General features: G+C 41.3%; 1 protein-coding gene across 1 annotated transcript; it reads left to right on the top strand.

Annotated features, from left to right (window-relative positions):
* Positions 1-4,356: 4,356 nt before the first annotated feature.
* On the top strand, positions 4,357-22,607 carry LOC136045725 (merlin-like). Its single transcript, XM_065731811.1, is given in 18 exon segments — positions 4,357-4,503; positions 4,506-4,601; positions 5,991-6,116; positions 6,489-6,611; positions 9,982-10,065; positions 10,591-10,659; positions 10,876-10,958; positions 11,978-12,053; positions 12,490-12,627; positions 14,382-14,456; positions 15,247-15,360; positions 15,798-15,920; positions 16,480-16,697; positions 17,478-17,580; positions 18,332-18,459; positions 19,031-19,181; positions 19,591-19,800; positions 20,686-22,607. Coding segments are annotated over 18 exon segments (2,028 nt in total). The 5' UTR covers positions 4,357-4,428; the 3' UTR covers positions 20,722-22,607.
* The last annotated feature ends 304 nt before the right edge of the window (positions 22,608-22,911 follow it).

The raw sequence follows: 22,911 nt of genomic DNA, 5'->3' as shown, positions 1-22,911 counted from the left end.
AAGCGATTCTTTGATTTTTCAGAGGGCGCTAACATGCTGCACTCCACGGGAAACAAAGGGAAGGAGATCAGCTATAAGAGTTGTTCCTGGGTTTTATTTTCAGTGGCAGTGTGTGCGAGTGCTGGATATTGATGTCTGAAAAATAAGGGATTCTAGGTTAAATATTTTTTTCTTCACTCAGAAAATGATCTGTGATGTGGATCTGATTCCAGCTGGTGCCTCGAGATAACTTCTTTCTGATTGAGAGGTAAGAACAATACTTATATCACTGACCCATTTTAAAACAGTGAATTCTTTGCTGAAGCTGTTCCATAGGCAGTGCAAGGAACATGCTCAGAAGTGAGTAAACAGCCATAAAAAGCCCACAACACTTTCCCTTTTCCTTTATGGTGTGTGCTCAGTTTGCTTGCATTCATTTCTGTGCTTAAGAACTGAGAGAACCGTAATGAATAGGGGAATGTGTGACCAAGAGCTGCAGTAAATGCTTCAGCAGTGACAAAAGAGACTTTATCTTTGTGAATATACTTTTGCACTTGATGCATCAAGCATCTTAAGTTTCTCAAATTGCTTCCCGAGTCTTATTTCTTTATACTGCATTGCACTCACAGGGGTTTTTGTTTCTGTGTATGGGCTTTGCAAGCGAAGGATACAACTGCTGTTCTGTTCATGTGCTGAACCCAAAAGGTCAGTCTGCTTTTGGGGGGTGAAACACTGGCATCCCACAGTTTCCACTAATTATTAGTATGCAGATGGACTGAGGAGGTCTCCCCTTAAAAAGTGATGCTGACTTTTTGTGTGAGTCACAAAAGCATCTGTTTCCACTGGAGATTGACTTACTACAGTGTGACTATATATTTCAGGGACTCACTGAGGGCAAGCCCCATGTGAAGGGAAATACCCCATGGAGAGTCTTGCAAACCCTCCATTTACCTTGGAAATACAGAACTGAATGGGGGTAGTACTCTTAATCATGTCAAGGTTAGTTGCAGCTTGTTCATTGAGATATTGCTTAGTGTCTGTTTCAGTAATGCACGGAGTTTGGGGATTTATTGAGCCTTTGTGGAGTACTGGTTTCATTTGCTTTGTTTGTACTTCCAGTGAATACAGGCAGTACTAGCTGATGCATGGGTTATTTCCCATTCTGATAAGCTGTGTAGCACAGTGGTGTAACCCCGCAGCCTGTGAGTGCTGTGATACAGATAAGCATCAGTCGCTGCAAGAGTTGCTGTGCCAGTTATTCTGGCTATTGCTCACTGTTCCCAGTTTCCTTCCCCCACGCTTTACACAGGCACTGGTTTCTTCCTATGAAGAAGAGGGAAGACTATAATCCAGTTAGATTTGGTGGATGTCACTTTGGACATGAGAAAGGCAGCACCTGGACTGTTTTACTTCCTGCAAATCGTATTCCTCATCGCTGTGTTCCAGTTCTTCTCATCAGTTACAGATTTTATCATAGGTGGCTTCCTATGGTTCAGGAGAAGCTCTGAGCTTTCACAGTTTCTGAGCTATCTGTTCCCAGATTCTGCCTGGATGGGAAACGTATTGCCTTTTGGGCAACCTTATTGCCTAATATTAACTGCTATTGGGTTAATATTGTGCTTGAGAAGCTATGCCATGCTCTGCTCAATCCATTCTGCTACTTCTGGACCTCAGGCTTAGGTGCCCCTGGAAGTGGCCGAAACAAATCCCTGCAGCTCAGTGACAGAAATGGAGTCTTGAAAGAAATCACACGTTTCGCACTTACAAGCTGTGATTATTAGCAAATATCTCAAGAAATTTGCACTTAAACAAAAGATCACAAACCTAGATTGCCTTGTTTGCCAAGACTTCTCTAATATGAGCGTTCTTCTGAAATCCTGACTGTTAAGTGCTTTTGCTTATGTTGGCAATATCTGATGCTCATTTACCCTGTTTAGTGTATCTAATCTTTTCTATTTCTTTACCAGGACGATAGATTAAAATGCAGTTTACATATCTTGGGAAAATGTGATATTCAAAGATGTATTTTCATTGAGTCAGAATGTACTTTTCCATGGAATAAAAAATTCTGGAAAGGAAAGAAAGAAAGAAAGAAAAAAGCTATTGGAAACACTGAACAAATTATATTGTCATTTCAGCAGGTTATGTAAGAAAGAAAGAACTTCAAAGTGCAGAGTTCTGGTGTTTTTTTGTCATATTTTGAGAAAATTAGTGCATTCTTCTGAAGCAGTTCAGTTCTGTTCAGCATTTTCCATATGGAGCTCTTTGGGAATGTTCTGAACTGGCCTGAACTCCGAGTTCCCATTTCACTGAACTGGCCGTTTCACATTACGTGTTAGAAATGAATTATGAAGTTTCTTCTGTTTTTGTCTCCAGCTGTTGGTGTTTCTTCTTGGGCTAATAGGAGAAGGGTTTGTGTCCAGTATTTCGTACTGCTTTGCAGTTCTGCTGCTTTAATTGCTGTCTCCTATGGTAAAAATATTTGCAGTCATTCTCTGGTTTTGAAGAAAACCGGACAAGAAAGAGCTTTGGAATATAGCAGGTTAAAACATACTTTTGCTGTTAGCTCTGCTGCAGCTTGCAGATCAGAGATCAAGAGCTTGCTGGAGTAATTACTGATGGTTTGGATGCTTCTACATGATGCTCTCCTGTCAGTGTTACTGTGGTCACATTACACCACACTCCTGTGTTGATTTTGTGGTTTTTAAACGTTCCTTTCCCTTTAATTGAAAGCACCTTTGTGTGTTAAGCAGAAGGACCTGAGCTCTGCTCAACAGAGTGTGCTGAGATGATGCCCAGATTTTAAAGGAAATGCACTCAGAGCTGAGATCTGTTTTGCTCTCCTCCAAAAATAAAAAACCTTCCCCCAAGACAAGGGCTTACCCCGAGGGTGAAGGAGTTTGCTAGTTTCCTGGATATCATCATAGGATCACAGAATCACCAGGGCTGGAGGACCTCCAAGGTCAGCCAGTCCAACCCTCCCTGTATGATGATGATCCCTGCTCTTGCTCTGATGCCTTTTGGTGTGAAGAACCCTTTTCTAGCACTGTTGGCACCTTACAGCAATTAACTAAGCTTATTATTCCTAGTCCAAACCATTGTGGTCACACAGAACAGACACGATTCTATCTCATGACATTTGTCCCTTCTCTGTACTAACCAGTACTTTTCTTTTTACTACAGATTATTTTCTAGCTCTTGAACCTCTACTTTGGGATCTCTGCCCAGTTATCCCATTACCTTTCTTGAAGTGTGTTGTTCCAGGCTGGACACAAGACTTCAGCAGAAGCCATACCAGCTCCAACTGCAGGGAGAGGACTCCCGAACTGGTCTCAGTGGTGTCAGCAAGATGAATTTCCACCTGAGCTTTCCTTTTCCACTCTTGTTGTCTTAAGTTCTTGCTCTCAAGGCTGGCAGACATGGTGTGTTTTGGCACCTGAGTTATCTGTTCTGTGTCAGTTTCCCTGCAAGTCAAAAAGAAAAGCTTCCTTACCATTTTACCTCCTATTTAGCTATTTTTGGATGAGGGGCACATGCAGAGTAAGTAGAAGACACTCTATGTGTTTGCAAGCCAACTTATAATTCGGCAAAGGAAAAGAAAGGGACAAAGCATTTTATAAAATGCTGGAGGGGACTAATGCAACTTTTCAGTTTAAACTAGACCTTTATTTTGGAATTGCTTAAGAGATTGGAAATCTGCCATGCTACAGTAGCTTTACACTGTAGGAAACCAATAGTGCCTCAGTCTCTACCTGACCTATATAGTTCACAGGTACTAACTGGGTTGTGCAAGTCTGAGCTGTTAATTTTATAAAGTTTTTTTTTTTTAAAGGATGATAATTTTGCAGGCTGACTTCTCATGCTCAAATATAACCACCTGAGGATTGCACAGTGCTGATTTATGCTATCATTTAACCCCAGCTTCCAGCCTTTGGTTTTTCTGGTGTCCACAAACCCCTCATGGCAATGGAAATAGCATGTCTTTCTTTCTTTTTTTTTTATGGTGTGCTGTCAGTTGCATTTAGAATATAAAATTTATGAAGGAATATTGTGTAGGCTGCTTCAAAATTGAGTTAATTTCACTACAGAAGAAATATCACTGAAAAAAAAATAGTACTAAGTAGATTTGTGCATTTGTATGCCCAAGAGAAATGGGTAAATTCAGCTTAATTTCACTGAATTTATTTATTTCTGGTATTTGTATAATTTCAGGGATTTAAGATCTCATAATGTGATGGAATTTGATGTGTTGATTGTTCAGGGAGTCATAACTGATGGAAAAGCATTGAGTGGCATTTAGTACAGTAAGGTTTTGCTGTGTGCTGTAGCTCTCTTCACAAGCAGAGCTTCCACTGATGCATTTTGATTGCATGTATGAAGACACAGTAGTACATACAGCAAAGACCTTTGCTGAGAAAGATTTTTCTCTCCCTCCTTTACAGTCTACCCATGAAAATGTTACTGGAATTCCTAGCCCATAATGTCATGATGTTTGATTTCAGGTGTGGCTGTCCTTGTGAACTGAAAAAAATATGTCTATCCGAGGCCTGAAGAAGAAACAACCGAAGACTTTTAAAGTCAAGGTTATAACAGTGGATGCTGAGATGGAGTTCAGCTGTGAGGTAAGAGTCCCACAGAAGAAACCCTCTTTTCATCTTATTTTCGCCTGGGAAGAATTGTTTGTCCCAGCTGAAACTAAGACACCTTTCTTCTATTCGGTATGGCTATCTTGTCAGTTGATAGCATAACAGACTGTAGAGCAGTGTGGAGGAATCCAAATGTAGCAAGCGTTCAGTTGATGGACGAGTTGGGCTGCATCAGATTCATTAATCAGATTAATTCCTAATCATCCAACAAAAGCAGAAAATGTGCAAGTAGGGCACATTTAGAGGCTCTTAGAGAAAGGCAGTTAGAAAACTGATGTCTATTGAGTCTGGCAAACCTAATGAGAGGGTTGAATGTCTTGTGGGACATTTAGCATTTAGTTTATTAGGTCACTCAGACAGAACACATAAATCATGGGCAGAGTGTTTCTGTGAATTACTGATCGAGAATACTTGCAGACAGAGTTGTGAAAATAAAGAATTTGGAAATCTTGGTTCAGAGCTCAGAGTCCTCGTTAACAAATCCAGCTTGATATATTCCTTCCTTTGCTCTCTCTCCTTTTTCTCTGAGTACTCCTTTTTTTCTGGGTTGATTTCCTGCTTTCCATCCAAATAGTGCCCGAAAGTTTATTTTTTTGCCATTTAGTTTAGTGACTGATGATGCATTGAGACAAAATCATCTTTTAATATGTGGACAGATAGAAGAAACAGATGTGCAGACTCTTCAGTGAAAAATGAGATACCATATATGTGTGTGTGTGTCAGTGTGTATTTTGGGACCTTTAATCAGAGTTTCTGTTTTCTGTGGAGCAGGGCTAGTAAATTACTCTTATTCTGCATCTCCTCCATTAAGTTGCTATTTTTTATACCAGATTAAAAAACAATCCTGGCTAAACTTTGCATTAAATCCTACTCCAAGAAGACAGGCTCCTGCTCATTTAAATCAGAGTAGCATAAAGGCTTGGCTTGTTGCCACTGGAATAGCTGAGGTGTCTGAAAGATAGATATGCTCTGATTGTTTGGCATTTCTGCTCTGTGCCCCTTTGATTTCCCCTGGCTTATTCTCCAGACTCTCTAATTTGTATAAAATGTTGAATAAGATTTTTACAAATATTAATAAAACTTCGCCATGTCCTAGGAGGTCTGTAGTACAGCCCAAATTCCCTCTGCTCATAAAGTGCCTGATGCTGTGACTAAATGACTACAGCTTTGAGCGTTTGGAGGAGAGGAAGCAGAACATTACAGCTATTGTGCCTTTGCTGTAGGCAATTTTAGGGGTGTTTCATTGGAAAGCTAAAGATGTGATAACAATTCTTGGGAGAAAAACAGATGATAACCTGGTTTGCTTGGCTAAAGTACAGCAAGTTCATTCAAGAGAAATCTATTTTGCTTAATTTTCTCTTCCAGATGAAGTGGAAGGGAAAGGACTTGTTTGACCTGGTGTGCCGAGCACTTGGCTTAAGGGAGACTTGGTTCTTTGGCTTGCAGTACACAATGAAGGGAATGTGCACCTGGTTAAAGATGGACAAAAAGGTATAGAGAGCAAAAATAGTAACCTGGACATCTACTCGTAAAGGAGTTCTTTTTTCTTTTTTCTTTTTTTAAGCTCAAGATTAAAAGGAATGGGTTAAATGACAACCTGTAATTCCAGATTATATATGGTTTGGGGTCTGAATTTCATGATGTTAAGCAGTCTGCTTGTATACAGTTTGGTGTAAATTGTCACCCACCAATCACCACCACATGCCCTTGCTGTTAATACATTACCTCATTGCCTTCCCTTCTAAAGTATGGAGAGGCTGCATTAACCAGATTATTATCTGGTTTCTGATTTCCCTCTGGAATGTTATTCTGAGACGTTCCTGTACTATTTTTGCTGCTGATTTTGTTTTTATCTTTAAACAGGTTTTAGATCAAGAAATCCCCAAAGAAGACCCCATTAGCTTTCATTTTTTGGCTAAATTCTACCCAGAGAAGGTAGAAGAGGAGCTGTTACAGGAAATAACCCAGCATTTGTTCTTTCTTCAGGTCAGGAACTTTTGTTGTTTTTTTTTCTTACCATGAAATCCTTCTATGTTCATCCTAGTCCCTTTGTATTACTTTGTTGTGTGCTCTTAATCTCAGAATGACTGCTGGTTTCAGTCATATCACTGTCTCTGTAAATATCTCATTTTTGTTGTATACAAACATCTCTCCTGGATGCTATGGTTTTACCTTCTGGTAAGCTGAACGTTTGACTTCTGCAAAGGTTTTGTTCTCATGATGGCTCCTCTTTGTGCTAGAAATGGGAGTTCAATTTTTAGGACCTGCAGTTTTATGTAAAATGACTTTTTACATGCAGCATTTTCGGTGCCAGTTCCACGTCTGGATACTCCAGACTTGTTTACCTTCTAGTAGTCTTTGTTCAAATTAGGAAAAAATCCATTCTAGGCTGTCACTGCCTGAAGAACTTTGTCTTTGAAGCTTATGGGAGAAGGAGATAAAGCTGCAAAACTGCACGTTTTTGGAGATTTTTATTCTATGCCCTGATGAGGTTTGGGTTGGGGTAAAGAAAAAGCAGTTCAGTTCTATAAATTAGTGACCACAAAGCAGATTTTTACCAGTCTTTCTACACACAGAGTACTGCCTCCAGTTGATAATCTGGGACTGAATTTCTGAAAGTTTTCTCAGAGAGCTGTGAGTGCCCCATCCCTGGCGGTGCACAAGGCCATATCAGCTGCAGATGGGACAAGACTAATGCCTGCAATCTATCTCTGATACTAAAACCCCCAACTTCCTAAAAGCAATCTGAGTGGTTACAGGGAGATCTTGTTGTATACCCTGTCCTTCTTTGTAAACAGCGCTGTGGTTTTGGGAAATTTAAACGTTTCCATGAAATGGAAGCCATCAGAAATAATATCAGTAACCCCATATGTGCATTGATGCTTACAGCTTTGCAGAGGCAGCTTTCTTGTTTGTCACTTGCATTTGTTTTGTCCCAGAAATTCAGTATTCTATGACCTCCATAAAAAGTAGATAGAGGAGCAAATAAAATAAAGGTGAATCAGCCTAGAATAATGAAGCTGTGCTGTGGCTATGGAGCAATAACCTCAGTGACCTGTAGCTGTAACAGTATGTATACAAGCACTGAGTTTTGGATGGTCACTTGCTTTTTTCCCCAACATCTGTGCCTTCCAGCTTCTCTTCTGAACATTCTGAATTTTCTGGGTATTACAGTCTTCTGCTATGTTGCTTTGCTCTGAGAGATGTCAGCAGTATGTGTCAGTGCAAGTAGGTTGGATTATGGAATAAAATCAGATCGGCATCTGTAAATAAACAGCATATGTACCTTGGTTCCCTGAGGAGGATGTGCTAGTGGAGTAATGGGGAAATGCTGTTATTCCAGGGGTTAACATACTAATAAAACTTCATCTAGAACCCTTAACCATTCGGGAATTTGTTTCTTAAGCCAAGTTTGGAAAGGAATGAGAGGAGCAGAACACTTTTCCTAGTCTTTTAATCCTGATTTCTTTTCACTTTTCTCTTCTCTCCTTAAACCTGCCTCGACTAGCAGGTATACAATTAGCGAATTCTTCTCATTCCGAAGTAGAAAAACAAGACGGGAACAAATTGGAACTTGCAAAGTTTCCTGACTATAAGAACTTTAGATCACACCTGGATACTAACAGGAGAACATGTACTGACATCTGGATGCCCACAGATTACAATCCTTCCGTCTCAGACTTTGCGTATTAATGTAGCATAATGTCTTTTTGTCAAATCTGTGAATAAATGTAAATCTCTGAAGCTAAATTTACTCTGTTTAACAATTAGATAATTTGCTCCTTTTACAAGGATGTTTTGTTGTTGTTTTTAATCAATTCTATAAACATAACAACCTAAAACCAAACCAAAAGACCTCCAGACGGTTGCAGGGGATTTGCCTCACGTCGTTCCCAATTCTGAATTGTATTGTTTGCACCATGGAATATGAATACTGGAGCTTTCCAAATTGGAAGAGAAGTCTTTTCATTCTTTCCATTTTAACAGCTTAGAAAGAATTTTCCCTCTACTATAACTCAGGTTCGTATATTGTGCTTCCCAGAGACTGAATTTAAAGAAAAACTTTCTTGATGGTTCATTTCAGTTCACAGTACCTCCAGTTCCTAAATGTGTCTGTAAAGGCAACTCAGCACTATCTCAAGTAATTGTTCTTTTTTGGAAATGTATAAGACTGTGCATTATGCAAAATTTTCATATCTTGTGCTTGTTAATGGGCCAAGGACATTTTATCTGAGAGGAAGATTTGGGAAGATTAATTATTTGTTCCCCCTTTGGGTTTGCAGGTAGAATTACCCATTGAATTAAAGATCAAGCAGTGTTGTACGAACTATTACCTCTGATCATGCTAGCACCATAGATTACCAACATGAAAAGAAAGCTAACAGACTCTCTACCACTTGTTCTGTGCTTTTATTTCTGAGCCCTGAGTTTTTGTTGTTCTTAAACTGCTGTACTTGAATAAATCTAAAGTGATGTTAGGAAGTTGTCCCTTTGTGGAGTGTCCTTTATTCTGTCCTCCTGGAAAGCTTGAAAAGATGCTCTTAATGCTTTTCAGTATAATGGTATCTAGTGCCATTCAGAGAGTACACAGCCCTTAGCAATCCCATCTGGTTGGACTTACCTGGGCCAGTTGTCCTCCAGAGGTCCCTTCTAACCTGAAACTTGGATATTTCTCAGGTTGTAAAGCTAACTTTTTATATGTTTTCCAACAAAGCTGCTTTTTGTGCTTATGGTTATGCAGCCCTTTGATGCTATTTTAGATGGCAAGTCAAATCACTGCTTGGTTTAGCACATTTAGTAGGATGGTTTTTAATATCTGTATAGTTTCCATGTCCTTGCTCAGTGCTGAGGGTAAAATCGTTACAGCTTCAGTCTGGGTAATGAGTTGGTAATAAAAGGGAGCACAAGAAAGGTATTCTAGCTGTATGAAGAAACTAAAGCAAAAAGCTTAATGAGATGAGATCTAAAAAAAATCAGCAATTTATGAGAAAGGCTTTTTCCTCTCACTCTAAATTGGATGACGTGATTGAAAATGTAACAGTTCATAGGATTATATCCTGAGATGGAAGAGCCTCCCTGCATTAACATGTGAGATAGCCCACTGGCATTGCTATGAATTTGGAATTAAGACACTTCAACTTCCAAAATGTATATATATATGATGCATATACAATATATATAATGTAATACTAAGGTTTCCTGTGTTTCAGAATGTCACTTTGTTGTTGCTGTTATCTCGTAGTGGTGATAACTGGTGCCAAGTTACAGTCTGGGCATGTCTAAGTTCATTTCAGCCTGATGTAAGCCCTGACTTTGAGCTGCTTCTTTAACTTGCTCCTATTTTTTCCTGATTTAGGTTAAGAAACAGATACTGGATGAGGAAATCTATTGTTCTCCAGAGGCAACAGTTTTACTGGCTTCTTATGCTGTTCAAGCCAAGGTTTGTGCGTAGCAGTGCTCATATTTTAACCAAACACATATATAGTGTGATATATAAAATGCTCAAGTGTTAAACATTGCTGTTAAATTGGGCCATGCTGGGAAGGTGAATGCATCTGGAAAAAACAAAAACACGCAAAACATTAGATACCATTAGATCACCATTACAAGGATTTGGAGAAGAAATTATTTTGCTGTTTTATGCTTTCACAGTTTTCTGGGATTTCTTTGCACCTAGCATTTTAATGCAAGTTTTCTCCCAGTTGGAGTTATATCCTGTTATAAAAATGTCTGTAGATTCAGAGGTGTTGATATCATAGAACAATATTCTTTAGCATCTTTCAGAGCATAATTACTTTTGTGCCACCAGGAGCCCATAGTTCAGATGAGGGGAGCCTATTCTCTTGTCCTCACACTGTATGGAACATCCAAAACAAACTCTGTTTCACCAAACTGCAGCTGGCAAGTTCTTCAGCATTTTGCATCTAACAAGCTGAAGTGTCTTTTTTCTTTTTCCTCTGGACAGTATGGTGACTACGACCCAAACTTTCATGAGCCAGGCTTTCTAGCCCATGACGAACTTTTACCCAAAAGGGTAAGTCTGTATTATGTACAGAACTGAAATCTGCATCTCCCCTTTGATGGGGAGCAGGTGCAGCTTTGGGTCTAACCAGAGCATTAGGAACTGATTGTTTCCCGCAAATATGGAAAAATATCTGAGCTGTGAACTGCATTGCTGTGCTCACAGTGCTTGAGAGAGGCAGCACACATTTGTCTTCAAAGGAAAACAGCCTCTTTCCTTCCTCTGTAGGTCCTCAGGCAATATCAGCTGACAGCAGAGATGTGGGAAGAAAAGATTACTGCTTGGTATGCTGAGCATAGGGGTATTGCCAGGTATGAAATAATTTCATTGTTTGGAAACCCTGTACCTTTCTGTAACTGCTTATTTGCTGTCTTCAGTGAAATTTTGTTTTTGTAAGTGAGCAAGGAGATTCTGGGTTCCAGGCTGTGCTGCTTAGAGGTTGTTTCTTACCAAGGGGAAGAAAATCCATTCCCCCAGGGTAAAAGTATCATCACGTGTAGGGCACCACGTGCTTGTAAACTGGACTAGATTTGAAGTGAGTAGAGAAGCTGAGAGCTTCCACAGAGCTTCACAACCTGAAAGTCTAAAATCGGATGTATTTTATCCCTTGTAAAATAAATAATGATAAAAATCATGGTTCAGAAAGGTGTCAGCATGCTTTGCAAGGTACCACAGCAGTCCAGGCATTGTGCCTGAGTTCCAAGTCTGAATTTTGGTGCTACTCCATGTGGATGTTCATCTACTTCTAACACATTCAGCATACCTGGAAGTTCAGTTAAACATAATAGGAGCTACTGGCACCAGAGGCAGCCTGTCCTATTATTTTGGTTCAGTTTTTCATTGTCTGTTCTAGATGCTTCTTGGTACTGTCTTTCCTGAATATTTTCCTTAAGATTTGATGCTTCAGTTTGGAGGGAGAACAACAGTGAGTGGAGAGACTTAGTTTCTTTGGACTCTGCCCATAGCGCTGTTTAGAATATCTCAACTTTGCTTCCTGAAGGGAATATAAGGAAAATAGTGGTGGAGGTCTCCAAGAAGTGATGATGTCTGAGTGGCAAAACTAAGCCACAAGGATTAGACTGGACTTGAATTTTAGTAAAGCTTGTACTTTATGTGACTCAAATCAAAGTAGATACAGCTTTGTCTTCTGTGGAGATGGTGTCTTTATTATCCTTTTTCTGTTGAGAATTTTGAGCATTTTGAAAATCTGTGGAGCAAAATTAAAGAAAGTACAGAGGACTAGAATGGCTGTTCTTTTCAAAATGAGAAATATGCTGTCAGTTAGGACAGAAAGATGGGACACAAGTGTAATCATCGCTTTATTCTCTAGGGATGAAGCTGAGATGAACTACCTGAAAATTGCCCAAGACTTGGAAATGTATGGTGTCAATTATTTTCCCATTGCTGTAAGTGCTGTATTTGAGCAGTTTGCAATTGCTGTAGGTAATGGTAGTGCTGTTTTAAAATTCTTCATGGAGACTGGAGCTGGGACTCTTCTGCTTTTCTCTGCTGTAGGGAGGCTGATTAGGGATCATCCTCGCTTGGTTTGCTTGCCTGCTAATAGAGTAGGTGAATACAGCAGCTAAGGTTCTGTTCTGTGATTGCACTAAGTTCTTGAATAGCTCTGGGTATGTAATGGGAAGAAGGAGGAATAAACTAGAGGTTTGAGCTGTTTTATTCAGCAGGGTGGCTGAAAGTGGCAGCATTCATCATCTGTATTGTAGAAACAGTCATTTCCTAAAAGTACAAACAAATATTGGTGTATCAGAAAAGCGTGGTTCTTGTCTGTGGTTGTTAATGTCACCAGAAAGAGCACTTACTGTTTATCTGTTGTTTTTTTAGCAAAATAAAAACCATACTGATCTCCTGCTTGGAGTTGATGCCAAAGGTATTCATATCTACAGCATTAATAACAGGTTCTCTCCAAATAAGTCGTTTGAGTGGAGTGCTATCAGAAACATTTCCTATAGTGAGAAGGAGGTAGGCTGGATCTGATATATTATTCTTTTAATATGGGCAAGGGTGTGGACTGGGATTCTTGGAACAGGCTGAAAGCGGTCTCTGTTTAAATAATTTGGGGGAGGGGGAAAATCCTAGGGAGCTTTGTTACGAAAACTAACAGTCTTGCCCTTGTGATGTGCTGTGTAATCTTGGTTCCCCTAAAAGCCAAGGGCTGCTTTCAGCTCTCCAGACTCATGGAGCCCCCTTTTCTGGTTCCTTCTCTGCTGCTTGTCCTTTGCAAAACAAGTGTTGGTCTCCATAAGAGATAGATATCATGAACGTCACTGTGGCTGGCTTCAGTTATCTCAGCAGGGATTAGATGATCCATAAAGTCTTAATACCATTTTTGCATGCTGAAGTTATCCCTGTAAATGAGGTCTGAAGCACACTGGCAAGCAGAGGCATGCAGGGAGATGTACACGTTTCTCTGCCTGAATTTCTCCAGTTTATCAGTGCATGCTTTCAGCCTTCAGCACAGCCCTTCCATTACAATTTCACTGAGATTTCAGAGCTCATCTTCCTGTAGAAAGCATGGTGGGGAGTGGGTGAAATTTGGAGTTATTTCAAACCATGTGGCTGCACGGAAGGTCATGATCAGAAAAATGAAACCTGAAAATCACATCACTGCCAGCATATGTAGAATTTGCAAGCCAAAAAGCAGCATGGTCTATTCCTTTCTTTCTTTGGACCTTTTGGAAAAACAAAACAAAAAAAAGCAACCCAAAAACCAGGATGAGATGTGCTGTGCAAACTGACACATGCATACAGCAGGCAGGGCGGCCGACAGGAGAGTTCTACCTCTGAAGAATTTTGTTTCCTCAACATTAAATTTCCCTTCTGGTCTGTGAATAGCTTCCAGTTGTTGGGGAATTGGGCAGCCCTCTATTAAAGCTCCACTTTATTTGTTACCCCATTCACAGCCCTGCTCCTCGCAAGGCAGTGTACTCCATCAGTTGTTACCTGCAGGCTGAAATGAGATGTAGTACGTTAAGATCTCGGTGACTCAGAGGGCTTGAAATTATACGCTGCATTGCAAATGAATTACTGGAATAGAGTGCTAACTCATGAGTCACAGAGAGAAGGATCTTAAAGAATGGGGTTGTTCTTTATTATGCAGCCAAACCCAGCACAGTGTATGAAGTAAAACAGTGCAGTACTGACCTGGTGGCATGAATAACCTTTTATCTCTTCTGGAAACAGCCTGGGAGATAGGACTGAAAATGTGAAAGCAGGAGCTCTAGTACTGTTATCTCATGGTCGGAAGAACAAATCCATCAGACCTTCGTGATATGTTTTGTTTGCACCTGAAATTGTTGGAATTTAGAGCAGGGTTTGACATCTTCCATGCTTTCATATCCAAAAGTCAGATTTTTAGTAATGCCTTCTGTTTCTCCTGATAACCAGTGCATGTTGCAGTACAGTTTGCAATGCACAGGTGGTACTATTATGAAAAATACCGTCCAAACTGACATCAGATGTTGCTCTATGGGAGGCTTTATCTTCCAGAATGACCTGCTACAGATGAGGAACCTGTATAAAGAGAGCAGCCCTGGTTCTGATTCTTGTGAGCAAAGCACATGGAATCACTCTCCCTGTGTTTGTGGCATAAATCGCTGCTTCCCTGGAGAGAAGTGGAGATGGGCAAAAGTTTGCATTATTATTAATGGCTTTGGCTTTGTTTTTTTCCTCCCTTTCACTGCTGCTTCTCATTTTCTCTCCTTCTGTCTGAACAGTTAACCATTAAGCCTCTTGACAAAAAAGCAGAAGTCTTCAAGTTCTTTTCCTCTCAGCTCAAGGTAAACAAATTGGTAAGTGTCCTGTTTTCCTCCTCTAAAACTGGGCTGGCAGTACTGAGTTGTAAACCTACGCAGAGGCCAGGGAGCATTGAGTTTCAGCACATGTTTTCCATAGGATTCCTCTGTCTGGGAAGTCAGGGTTGTCCTCTCTCTGCATTGGCAGAGTCAGTGTTAGGTGAAAAGTGAGATATGAGGGAAAGCCCAGATCACAAAAGGAAATGCAGGTCCAGGAAAGGGAGAGTGTAGTACATGTGGCACTGAGGGATGTGGTCAGTGGGCATGTTGGGGATGGGCTGATGGTGATCTTAGAGGTCTTTTTTTAACCTGAATGATTCTACAAAAGATGCAAAACCACTGCAGCATCAATCTGTCTGATTCTTATTGGGTACTTAATTGACTTCTCCCTCTCTTTTTCTGAGAGAAACAACAAGGAGAGGGTCCTAACCATCTGGTTCATTCTATCATCCCTAGCTGCTTCCTAGCACAACCAGAGGGGCTGAATCAATTCTCAGTGAGCTTGTGGAAGCACCATTGCAGGTGACCATTCCCACACAGCAACCTCTTGGCCTTGACCCATTGCCTGTTCTTTTTCAGGCAACTGAAACCAGACAGGGATGAGGGATGGAAAGAGAACCCCTCATGTACCTTGGGTGTCAATTTCCTTGGAGGAAGCAACTGCCAGCACTTGTGCTGGAGTGAGGAATGCCAGCTTCTGTCCTGAGAGGCTGCTGTGGGCTCATTTCCCACCCTGGACAGGGTGCAACTATGTCACAGTCACATTTTCTTTCCTTTTTCGATCCAGATTCTGCAGTTGTGCATTGGAAACCATGATCTATTTATGAGGAGAAGAAAAGTGGATTCAATAGAGATTCAGCAAATGAAAGCACAAGCCAGGGAAGAAAAGGCTAGAAAAAAGGTAAATTTTTTGCTCCTCTGTTACTGAAAATGCTGATTATTATTCCAGCTGGTGCCCTTGCTGCCCATGCGTTGCATCAATATGTGTGTGGGAGGTGAGAAAGTACAGAAGAATTGAGTGTGGGAACAGCTCTGTTTGTGTATGCGGCATCTGAAGATGTAACTGATGTTTGTGAGACTGAATAGGTGATCACAAAGACTTGGGGTACACAGCAGATTGATCCAAACATTCTCCCAGATCTCTGAAGTAACTGGTGTTACTAGTTTGTGGAGTTCATTTCTGCTGAAGTCTCAGTAGCTTCAGCATTGCATCTCTGCTGAATGTCAAGTTCACCAACTAGAGAGCAGTCTGTCCTCCGTTAGAGTAGCTTCTTATGTTGCCTCAGGCCCAGATGCAATTCTACTGCAAACCCACAAATGTGGTATTTCTCTTTCCAGATGGAGAATCAAAGGCTGGCCAGAGAGAAGCAGCTCCGAGAAGAAGCAGAGCGAGCCAAAGAAGAGCTGGAAAGGAGGCTTTTCCAGCTGGAAGATGAAGCCAGGCAGGCCAATGAGGCCCTGGTGAGTAGCACGCCAGCTGAATATTCCTGTGCTTGAAGGGCTTTCTTGGTTTGGGAGCTCTTTTCATTTCTAGAAGTTGTGGCTTATACAAAGCTGGAGAGTTTCTGACCAGTGGTAGAGGAGGCGTGCTGGAATACCTGGGAAAGTCAGTTCTTCCTTAACCACCATTTGCTGTGAGGCATTCCCTCCGTCCTTTCACAGCACAAATTTCAGGAAAGGAGAGTAAAGGAGCCTTGTGAGCTGAAATTGGGAGGAGAGGGCTTGGTGCTTGTTGCGTTTGGCACTGACAACTGGAGGGATCAACTTCTGTCAGTTTTTGTCTGATGTCTCTGTCCATCTCAGAACAGCAGTCTCCTTGCTATGTAGAGGTGAGAGGCAGGATGGAAGTTAAGCAGTCCTAGAGCAGTGGAGTAATACTAAGACCTTCAGTTGTTTTTTTTTTTTTTAAGAATTAACATTTTTATCCCTTGACTTGTTGACAAAAGGCATTCCTGATTGACTTCAGGGATGAAATTGAAGATGCTAGGCAAGGTAACTACAACAAACTGTTTCCTCTTAGCTTCGATCCCAGGAAGCTGCAGAGCTGCTGGCTGAGAAAGCTCAGATTGCAGAAGAAGAGGCGAAACTGCTGGCCCAGAATGCTGCAGAAGCAGAGCAAGAGCGACAGAGGCTGGAGATAACAGCCCTGAAAACCAAGGAGGAGAAACGCCTGATGGAGCAGAAGATGCGGGAGGCAGAGCTGATAGCAGTGAAGCTGGTGAAGGAGTCTGACCGAAGGTCAGATTTGCTTGAGTTCAGATTGTGTGGCCCCTTCTGGATTGCCTGGATGGGGAGAGTGCTATTTCTGTCAAATCAGGAGTGTGGGGATGAGAGCTCAGTAGGGAGGGGCTTTTCCCAAAGCAGCACTTCAAAGGGAAAATGCCTTCATGTCCTTTGTTCCACATGGCACCTGTGGTTGGGATGCAAGGCAGAAAGCATGAGAGGATCTGTTGCAGGGCTTCAGAGATGTTTAATAACAAAGATTCAAAACACAGAAGCAGTTTCTGCTTAGCATTATCAAAGCAGCATTAGCTACTCAAATGTAACAACCTGTGTACACTGTGAGTTATAAACCTTTTCATTCATTAGTGCTAAATTATGTTCTCTTATATCCCTTTCGGATTCTTGAAAAGTGTAAGCCAGTTAAGCTCATATGGGCTATAAACCATGCTGTAAGAGTTTGTGTGTTCCAAATCACGGTGCTGCCTGAAGATGCAGAGCAGACTGGTGTTTACAGAGGTTGTCTAACCTTGCTAATAAGAAGCCTCTACTTGTTTTAGGATACTACCCACAAGCATGCCTAAATAAAGAGCAGATATGTTGCACTCCTCCTCATCCGAAGGAGGACCTGACATTCTGATGAATCTGCATCAACAGATCATAGCTCAACCTGTGGAAATAGGAGCAGGAAGGACACCGATTGAGCCAGTTCATGCAGGGTTGTCCTTCAAAGCTTGTTGTGCTCTGTCTCTATACTGAAAATCACCAATGATTCATGTCAGAATACTTGTTTTGCAGAGCCAAGGAAGCAGAGCATCTGAAACAAGATCTGCATGAAGCCAGAGAGGCTGAACGGAAAGCAAAGCAAAAACTCTTTGACATAACCAGGCTCAATTATCCTGTAAGTTTCTCTTCTGGGCACCACTTCAACTTGGGAGATAATCAGATGTTGATTGCTTGTTTGTAGCCTCATCAGAGTAGGTTGTGTCACGTTACATCTAGCTGTGGGACAAACACCTACAGGACCAGCTGCTCATTGAACACAGTGTAGCTGCAATTGAAGTTGTATTTGTTTGGAGCGTTGCATCTGGAAGTTAAACGTGACACAGATTTTAGGGAACAAAACCACCCCCAACAAAAGCTTAACCAAACAAAACCAAAACCAATTATTAACAAGCAGGTGTTAGTAACTGGGGAGCGGAGGTGGCCTTGCCTGCATTCGAGCCTGATGCTGATTCTGCCACCTCAGTCAGGCAGTATGTTGTGAAGGTGGCTGTGTTGAACCAGCTGTGTTGTCCTGACATGTGAATGGCATGTGAGTACCTTCAGGCAAAGCAAGAAGGTGATGCTAGGGCTGTGTGCCCCCAGTTCCTCTTCTGTTTCACTCTTGCTGAGAATGGATTCCCATTCTTAGCTAGAAATAAGTAACACTGCAGTCCAGATGCTTCTCTGCACTTAGACCTGTGGCTTGTGGACTTTGGCAGTTCATCTGGGGCCACTCAGGTAGATGGAAAATGCTTCAGAAACATTTGTTTCTCATAATCCATGGTACCTTGTGAAATGGCTTAGCATGGCACTCCTGAAGAAGCTGGTGAGAAATCCATAGTTAAACAGTCAGGTCTTACCAACAGTGCTTGTTTTGGCTCTTTCAGCACATGGTCAAGTACCCACACTACTTGCCAACTGACACCAGAGATGCCAACTTTGACAAAGGGTCCATCAAGCTGGATTTGAAGGACATTGACCTCAAGAGACTGTCCTTCGAGATAGAGCGAGAGAGGTATCCATATGCTTATGGTGTAAATAAATAAGATTATATTAGTTGTGGAAGGTACAGTAAAGAAAATTCTTTGGGAATCAACGGCTCATATCCTTAACACCTTGGGATAGTCTTCTTGTTGTAGATATGACTGGAGCCCTTTTACTGAACTGTGCAGATTATTTCTCTGTAAGACTTGTTGTTTTACATACAAGAAAAGTTTCATGGTGGTATCAAGCAATGATAAGTCCAGGACCCTTTTGTCTTGAAGACAGTTATGTCAGGCACCAAGTAGTGCGCTTGAGTAACAGCAAATTAGAGGACAGAAGTTTCCCTCTAGTGTTGTAGTGCGGTACTGGTTTGATTCACAGGCTTTTCCTCTTGGTCTGGAGGGAAATTCTTGGTTAGAAAGTGAATACTGAGGGGTGGAAGTGAAATTCCTTCTCATTGGAGTGAGGCAGACATGTAGCAGACTTAATTTTACCTATTAAAAAAAAAAAAAGGCAAAATTCTGCAAAAATCTCTCCTCCTTACCTCATTCTTGAGTTTTGTTGTGCTAGTAAGCTTTTGGTCTCTGATGTTTGGACTACAGGCTAGATTACTTAGAAAAGAGCAAAAAATTTGAAGATCGACTGAAAGAACTGAAGTCTGAAATTCATGCTTTGAAACTAGAAGAAAAACAGTCTGGGCTTTACTCTCACTGGAATGAAGTATTGGGATCCTTGGATCGCTCCTTAGGAAATGTATGTAACCTAAATTCCTGCCATTTCTTTAAGCATAAGTGTGGTCTCTCATGGTTTGCATCACATTCTCACTGATGTGCTTTGTGGTTGCTATTAATCTGTTGTAAAAGTCTTGGCTTTCTTTTTTTCTTCAGGCAGCGAAGAACGAAACTCAAATTTTGATCAGAAGTTTCTTGTTATATACATAAACACTCTTCCTGAACCAGGATAAGGGCTGTCTTTGCTTTTCCATGTTGTTCCATGTATAATAAAACTACCCTGAGTAAATGGTTTCAGAGAGAAGGGAGGTTTGGAAAAACTGAGGGAGGATGACCTGTATTCTCTGGCAATGCATTTTATGTTCTTCTTGGCTTCATAAATGTTGATGTAGAGAGGGCATTAAATTTCCATGTGTTCTTTTCTTTTAAAGATCCCATCATGGATGAAAACCTTTGAAACTGGTGATTCATCAGATATAAATCTTCACAGACCTTTCCCTGCTTACTCGTTAAATCCTACAAGCAGCTGGCCTTGTACCAACAAAACCCAACACACAGTGCCAGTGCAAAAGTCATCTTTTCAAACCAATTCCTTGATTGCCAACAGCGTGGGCACAGGAACCAGAAAACAGATTGTAAAGGTAATCAGATTAGTAGATTCCCCAAAATTGATCAGAGGTTTAGAGTTCATAGTAGTAAAGAGTGCTTGGCTGTATGGAACTGTTTTATCCAACTCTCCCTGCTCCTCAAAGAACAGGTCACAAGTTTGGACGTCCTTCACTGAAGCACCACTCTATAAGTTTGATGCCACCTGTTTGTTCTCCCTTATGATCTAAGCTGGAATACAGAACTTTAAGTCTTGGTAAATGAAAGTGATACCAATATGCAATAGAATTGGTTAAATTTTATTTATATTAGTGGAAATGAGGATGTGCTCTGAGAGAACTTAGAATCCTTAGAACTTAGAACAAGAATCCTATAGAAATGATGAATTGGGTCTTGGAAAATCAAGTCAACCTGTTTTTCTTCTTGATGGGAGTGAAGAATAAATATAGTATGTGTTGAAGAACTGTAGGAATGTGCAGTCCCGTGGAATTGGAAGGAAGTCAGCTTTCTCTCAGCAGTGCTAATTGTGTGAAGTACTGTGAGTAAAGAAACCCTGTTGTTTTTTAATGAATGAAACGGGGGGTTTTCAGGATCAGTTAGAGGTTCTAGCATATAGCTCTCAAGGTCTGAACCCTCAGGGTTGTGGGCTTAAAGCTAGGAGGAAAACAGTTCTGTGTAGCAACGACTGAGAAAGCTGTTCTTTCTATTGCAAATAACAAACAAGTGTTTTAAGGCTAACCCGACCCCTAGCAGGGGTAAGGAAAATAAATCTGTTTCAGGGGTGAAGATAAAGCCATCATGGGGAATCTTGTAAAAGACTCCAGTCAGATGAAAAGGAAAAATTGGACCAAAGCAAAGTGGGTTTTGTTTCAGTAGGAATTCAGAGCGGAACTGATTTTTCCCTTTTGCTTTGCATGTAGGTTCAGCAGCATGACTCAGATGTGATCTACATTTGAAGAGCCTCGTTTCCTTACCAGACTGGTGGAACCTGATGGTGTCTGTTTGGCTGCTGCAGAATGCACCCACATGAGAGCACTGGTGCAGCTCTGTCTCCCAACAGTCATCAGCATAGAGATGTGGCTCTATAGGTAGTGGTGCCATTTGGCTTCCAAGCAGCTTGCATAAACTGGAAGCACTGAAACTGCAGGTGTAAAATGGCTCGTGTCTTTGGGTACAGTGGTAACCATACACCCAAAGAAGCATTGTTTACTTTTTTTAATGCACTTTTGAAAAAAACACTTTATACTTATAAACCTTCCTTCCCTAGGTAGTTCTACACACTGACTTACCAGTATGGTTCTTCTTGTGTAGTAGGGATGCTAGGTGTCTGGGAGACGTTTGGGATGAGGAGAAAAATTGTTCATCAGCATAGTGTTTATCTGCACAATAGATTAATTCTGGTGTTGGTCCTGTCCATGGGACGTGACTCTTACAGAACTATTCAGCCTTGTAGTGTTTGCCTGCCAAATATTTCCCTTTTCCTCCCCAAATGTTTCTCTGTTCACTTAATTGATTTTCATTTCTCTGTGAGAAATCTCAGCGTGTAATTCCAGATGTAGAATTGGACATCTTCAAATACCTCTTATTCCTGGGGGAATCCTTTGTTTGGAATGCAAAGCTTCTGTTCTCTCTACATTTCCAACTAGATGGAGTGCTTTCTGTTGCTTGCTGCTCCAGCAAACTTTGCATACATTAACTTGTTTCCCAGTTCAGTGTGACACAGCTTCCAAATGAGACAAAGACAAAAGATGTTCTTGGTGTCTGCTAAAGTTGGACTTGCTTCTGATGGAGAGGTGCATGCAGCAAAATGTCTGCCTCATTAGGAAAACCTGCTCGTATTTTCTAGCTTTGTTTTGTGTTTAAGTGTCTGTTTCACCAATAAATCTTCAGTCTGAGGACTTCGGGGAAGCAGAGGATACGCAGCTGTAGCTAATGTAGTAGCACAGTTGAGCATGTGAGATTTGGTGTAAAAAGTAGATGCTAATGGTAAATATCTAAGACTAAAAAAACACATGAAATAAAAAGCTTCAATTTTCACTCGCTAGTAACAGTTCTGAACTGAATGGTGTGTCAATATTGCAACAGCATTAACAAGGCAACTTCCAAGAACAAACATTCAAATCCCCTTTGTATACATCTACAACAGGCTGAGCACAGTGGGGGATAGCATCTGTAGCCAGCTCTCTGCTCAAACTTCTAACAGTCATGACAGTTACGTGGCAAGATACACATAAGAGCTATCTGTAACCCTTTCCTGCTGTCTTTTCTTCCAGCCTTGGGAGCAACTGCTGCTGCTGCTAGAAGGAGGAGGGAAGGGTGGTAGGAACCATAGAATAGTTTGATATGGAAGGGACCCCCAAAAGCCATCTTGTCCCATTGCCTGCAGTGCACGAGGACACCCACAGCTCCATCAGTGCTCAGAGCCCCTCCAGCCTGACCTTGGCTGTCTGCAGGGATGGGGCCCCACCAGCTCCCTGGGAAGACTGTGCAGAGCCTCACCACCCTTACTGTAAACAACTTTATCCTTATAACCAGTTTAAATCTCTTCCTGGCTCTGATATGACGTGTTGACAGGTTATTGCAGACATAATTTGTGATTGGTTTGGGGAAAAGCCTTCTATGTGAGATGGAGAAGTCACAAGGGGCAGAGGCAGGTGTTGTGAAGGCTCCAGTGTTGGGCTGGTGGCACTGGCCAGAAAGGGACAGTAATGAGATGGGAAACAAATCTTAGTGGAAAGAATAAAAAGCAATTCCAGACTTGTCAATCTTGCATCTTGCACAGGGAGAGAAACAGGATGGAGAGTGCTTTAACTTCCCTGTTTTCCAGTTTCCTCTTTTCAGTCTTGATGCAGATAATAAAGCTTATAGCCTTATCCTTCCTTTCTCTGTCACATTTGAACTGCTTCGTAAGATAGGGTGGGAGGAAAGTGAAATGCTCCACGACCATGTTTTTGTTCATTTCTTTGGACTCAATTGGTAAAAATCCTGTGTGCCACAGTGAAAGGGAGTTGTTCTCAGCCTGATAGCTTAGAGGCATTCTTTCTGTGCATTGCTCTTCTGCAGCACCATGTACCTGTACAGATGTTTGAAAGGTGATTAACAAAAAGGCAAGAAATGATTGCAGAAAGCCAGGTGGATGCAGGTGT

The sequence above is a fragment of the Cyrtonyx montezumae genome, unplaced genomic scaffold, assembly GCF_038088225.1.
Source record: "Cyrtonyx montezumae isolate F1298 unplaced genomic scaffold, pur_monq_1.0 scaffold_15, whole genome shotgun sequence".
NCBI lineage: Eukaryota > Metazoa > Chordata > Aves > Galliformes > Odontophoridae > Cyrtonyx > Cyrtonyx montezumae.
Note: the sequence above shows the minus strand (reverse complement) of the source record. Positions and strands in the feature narration are given on the sequence as shown.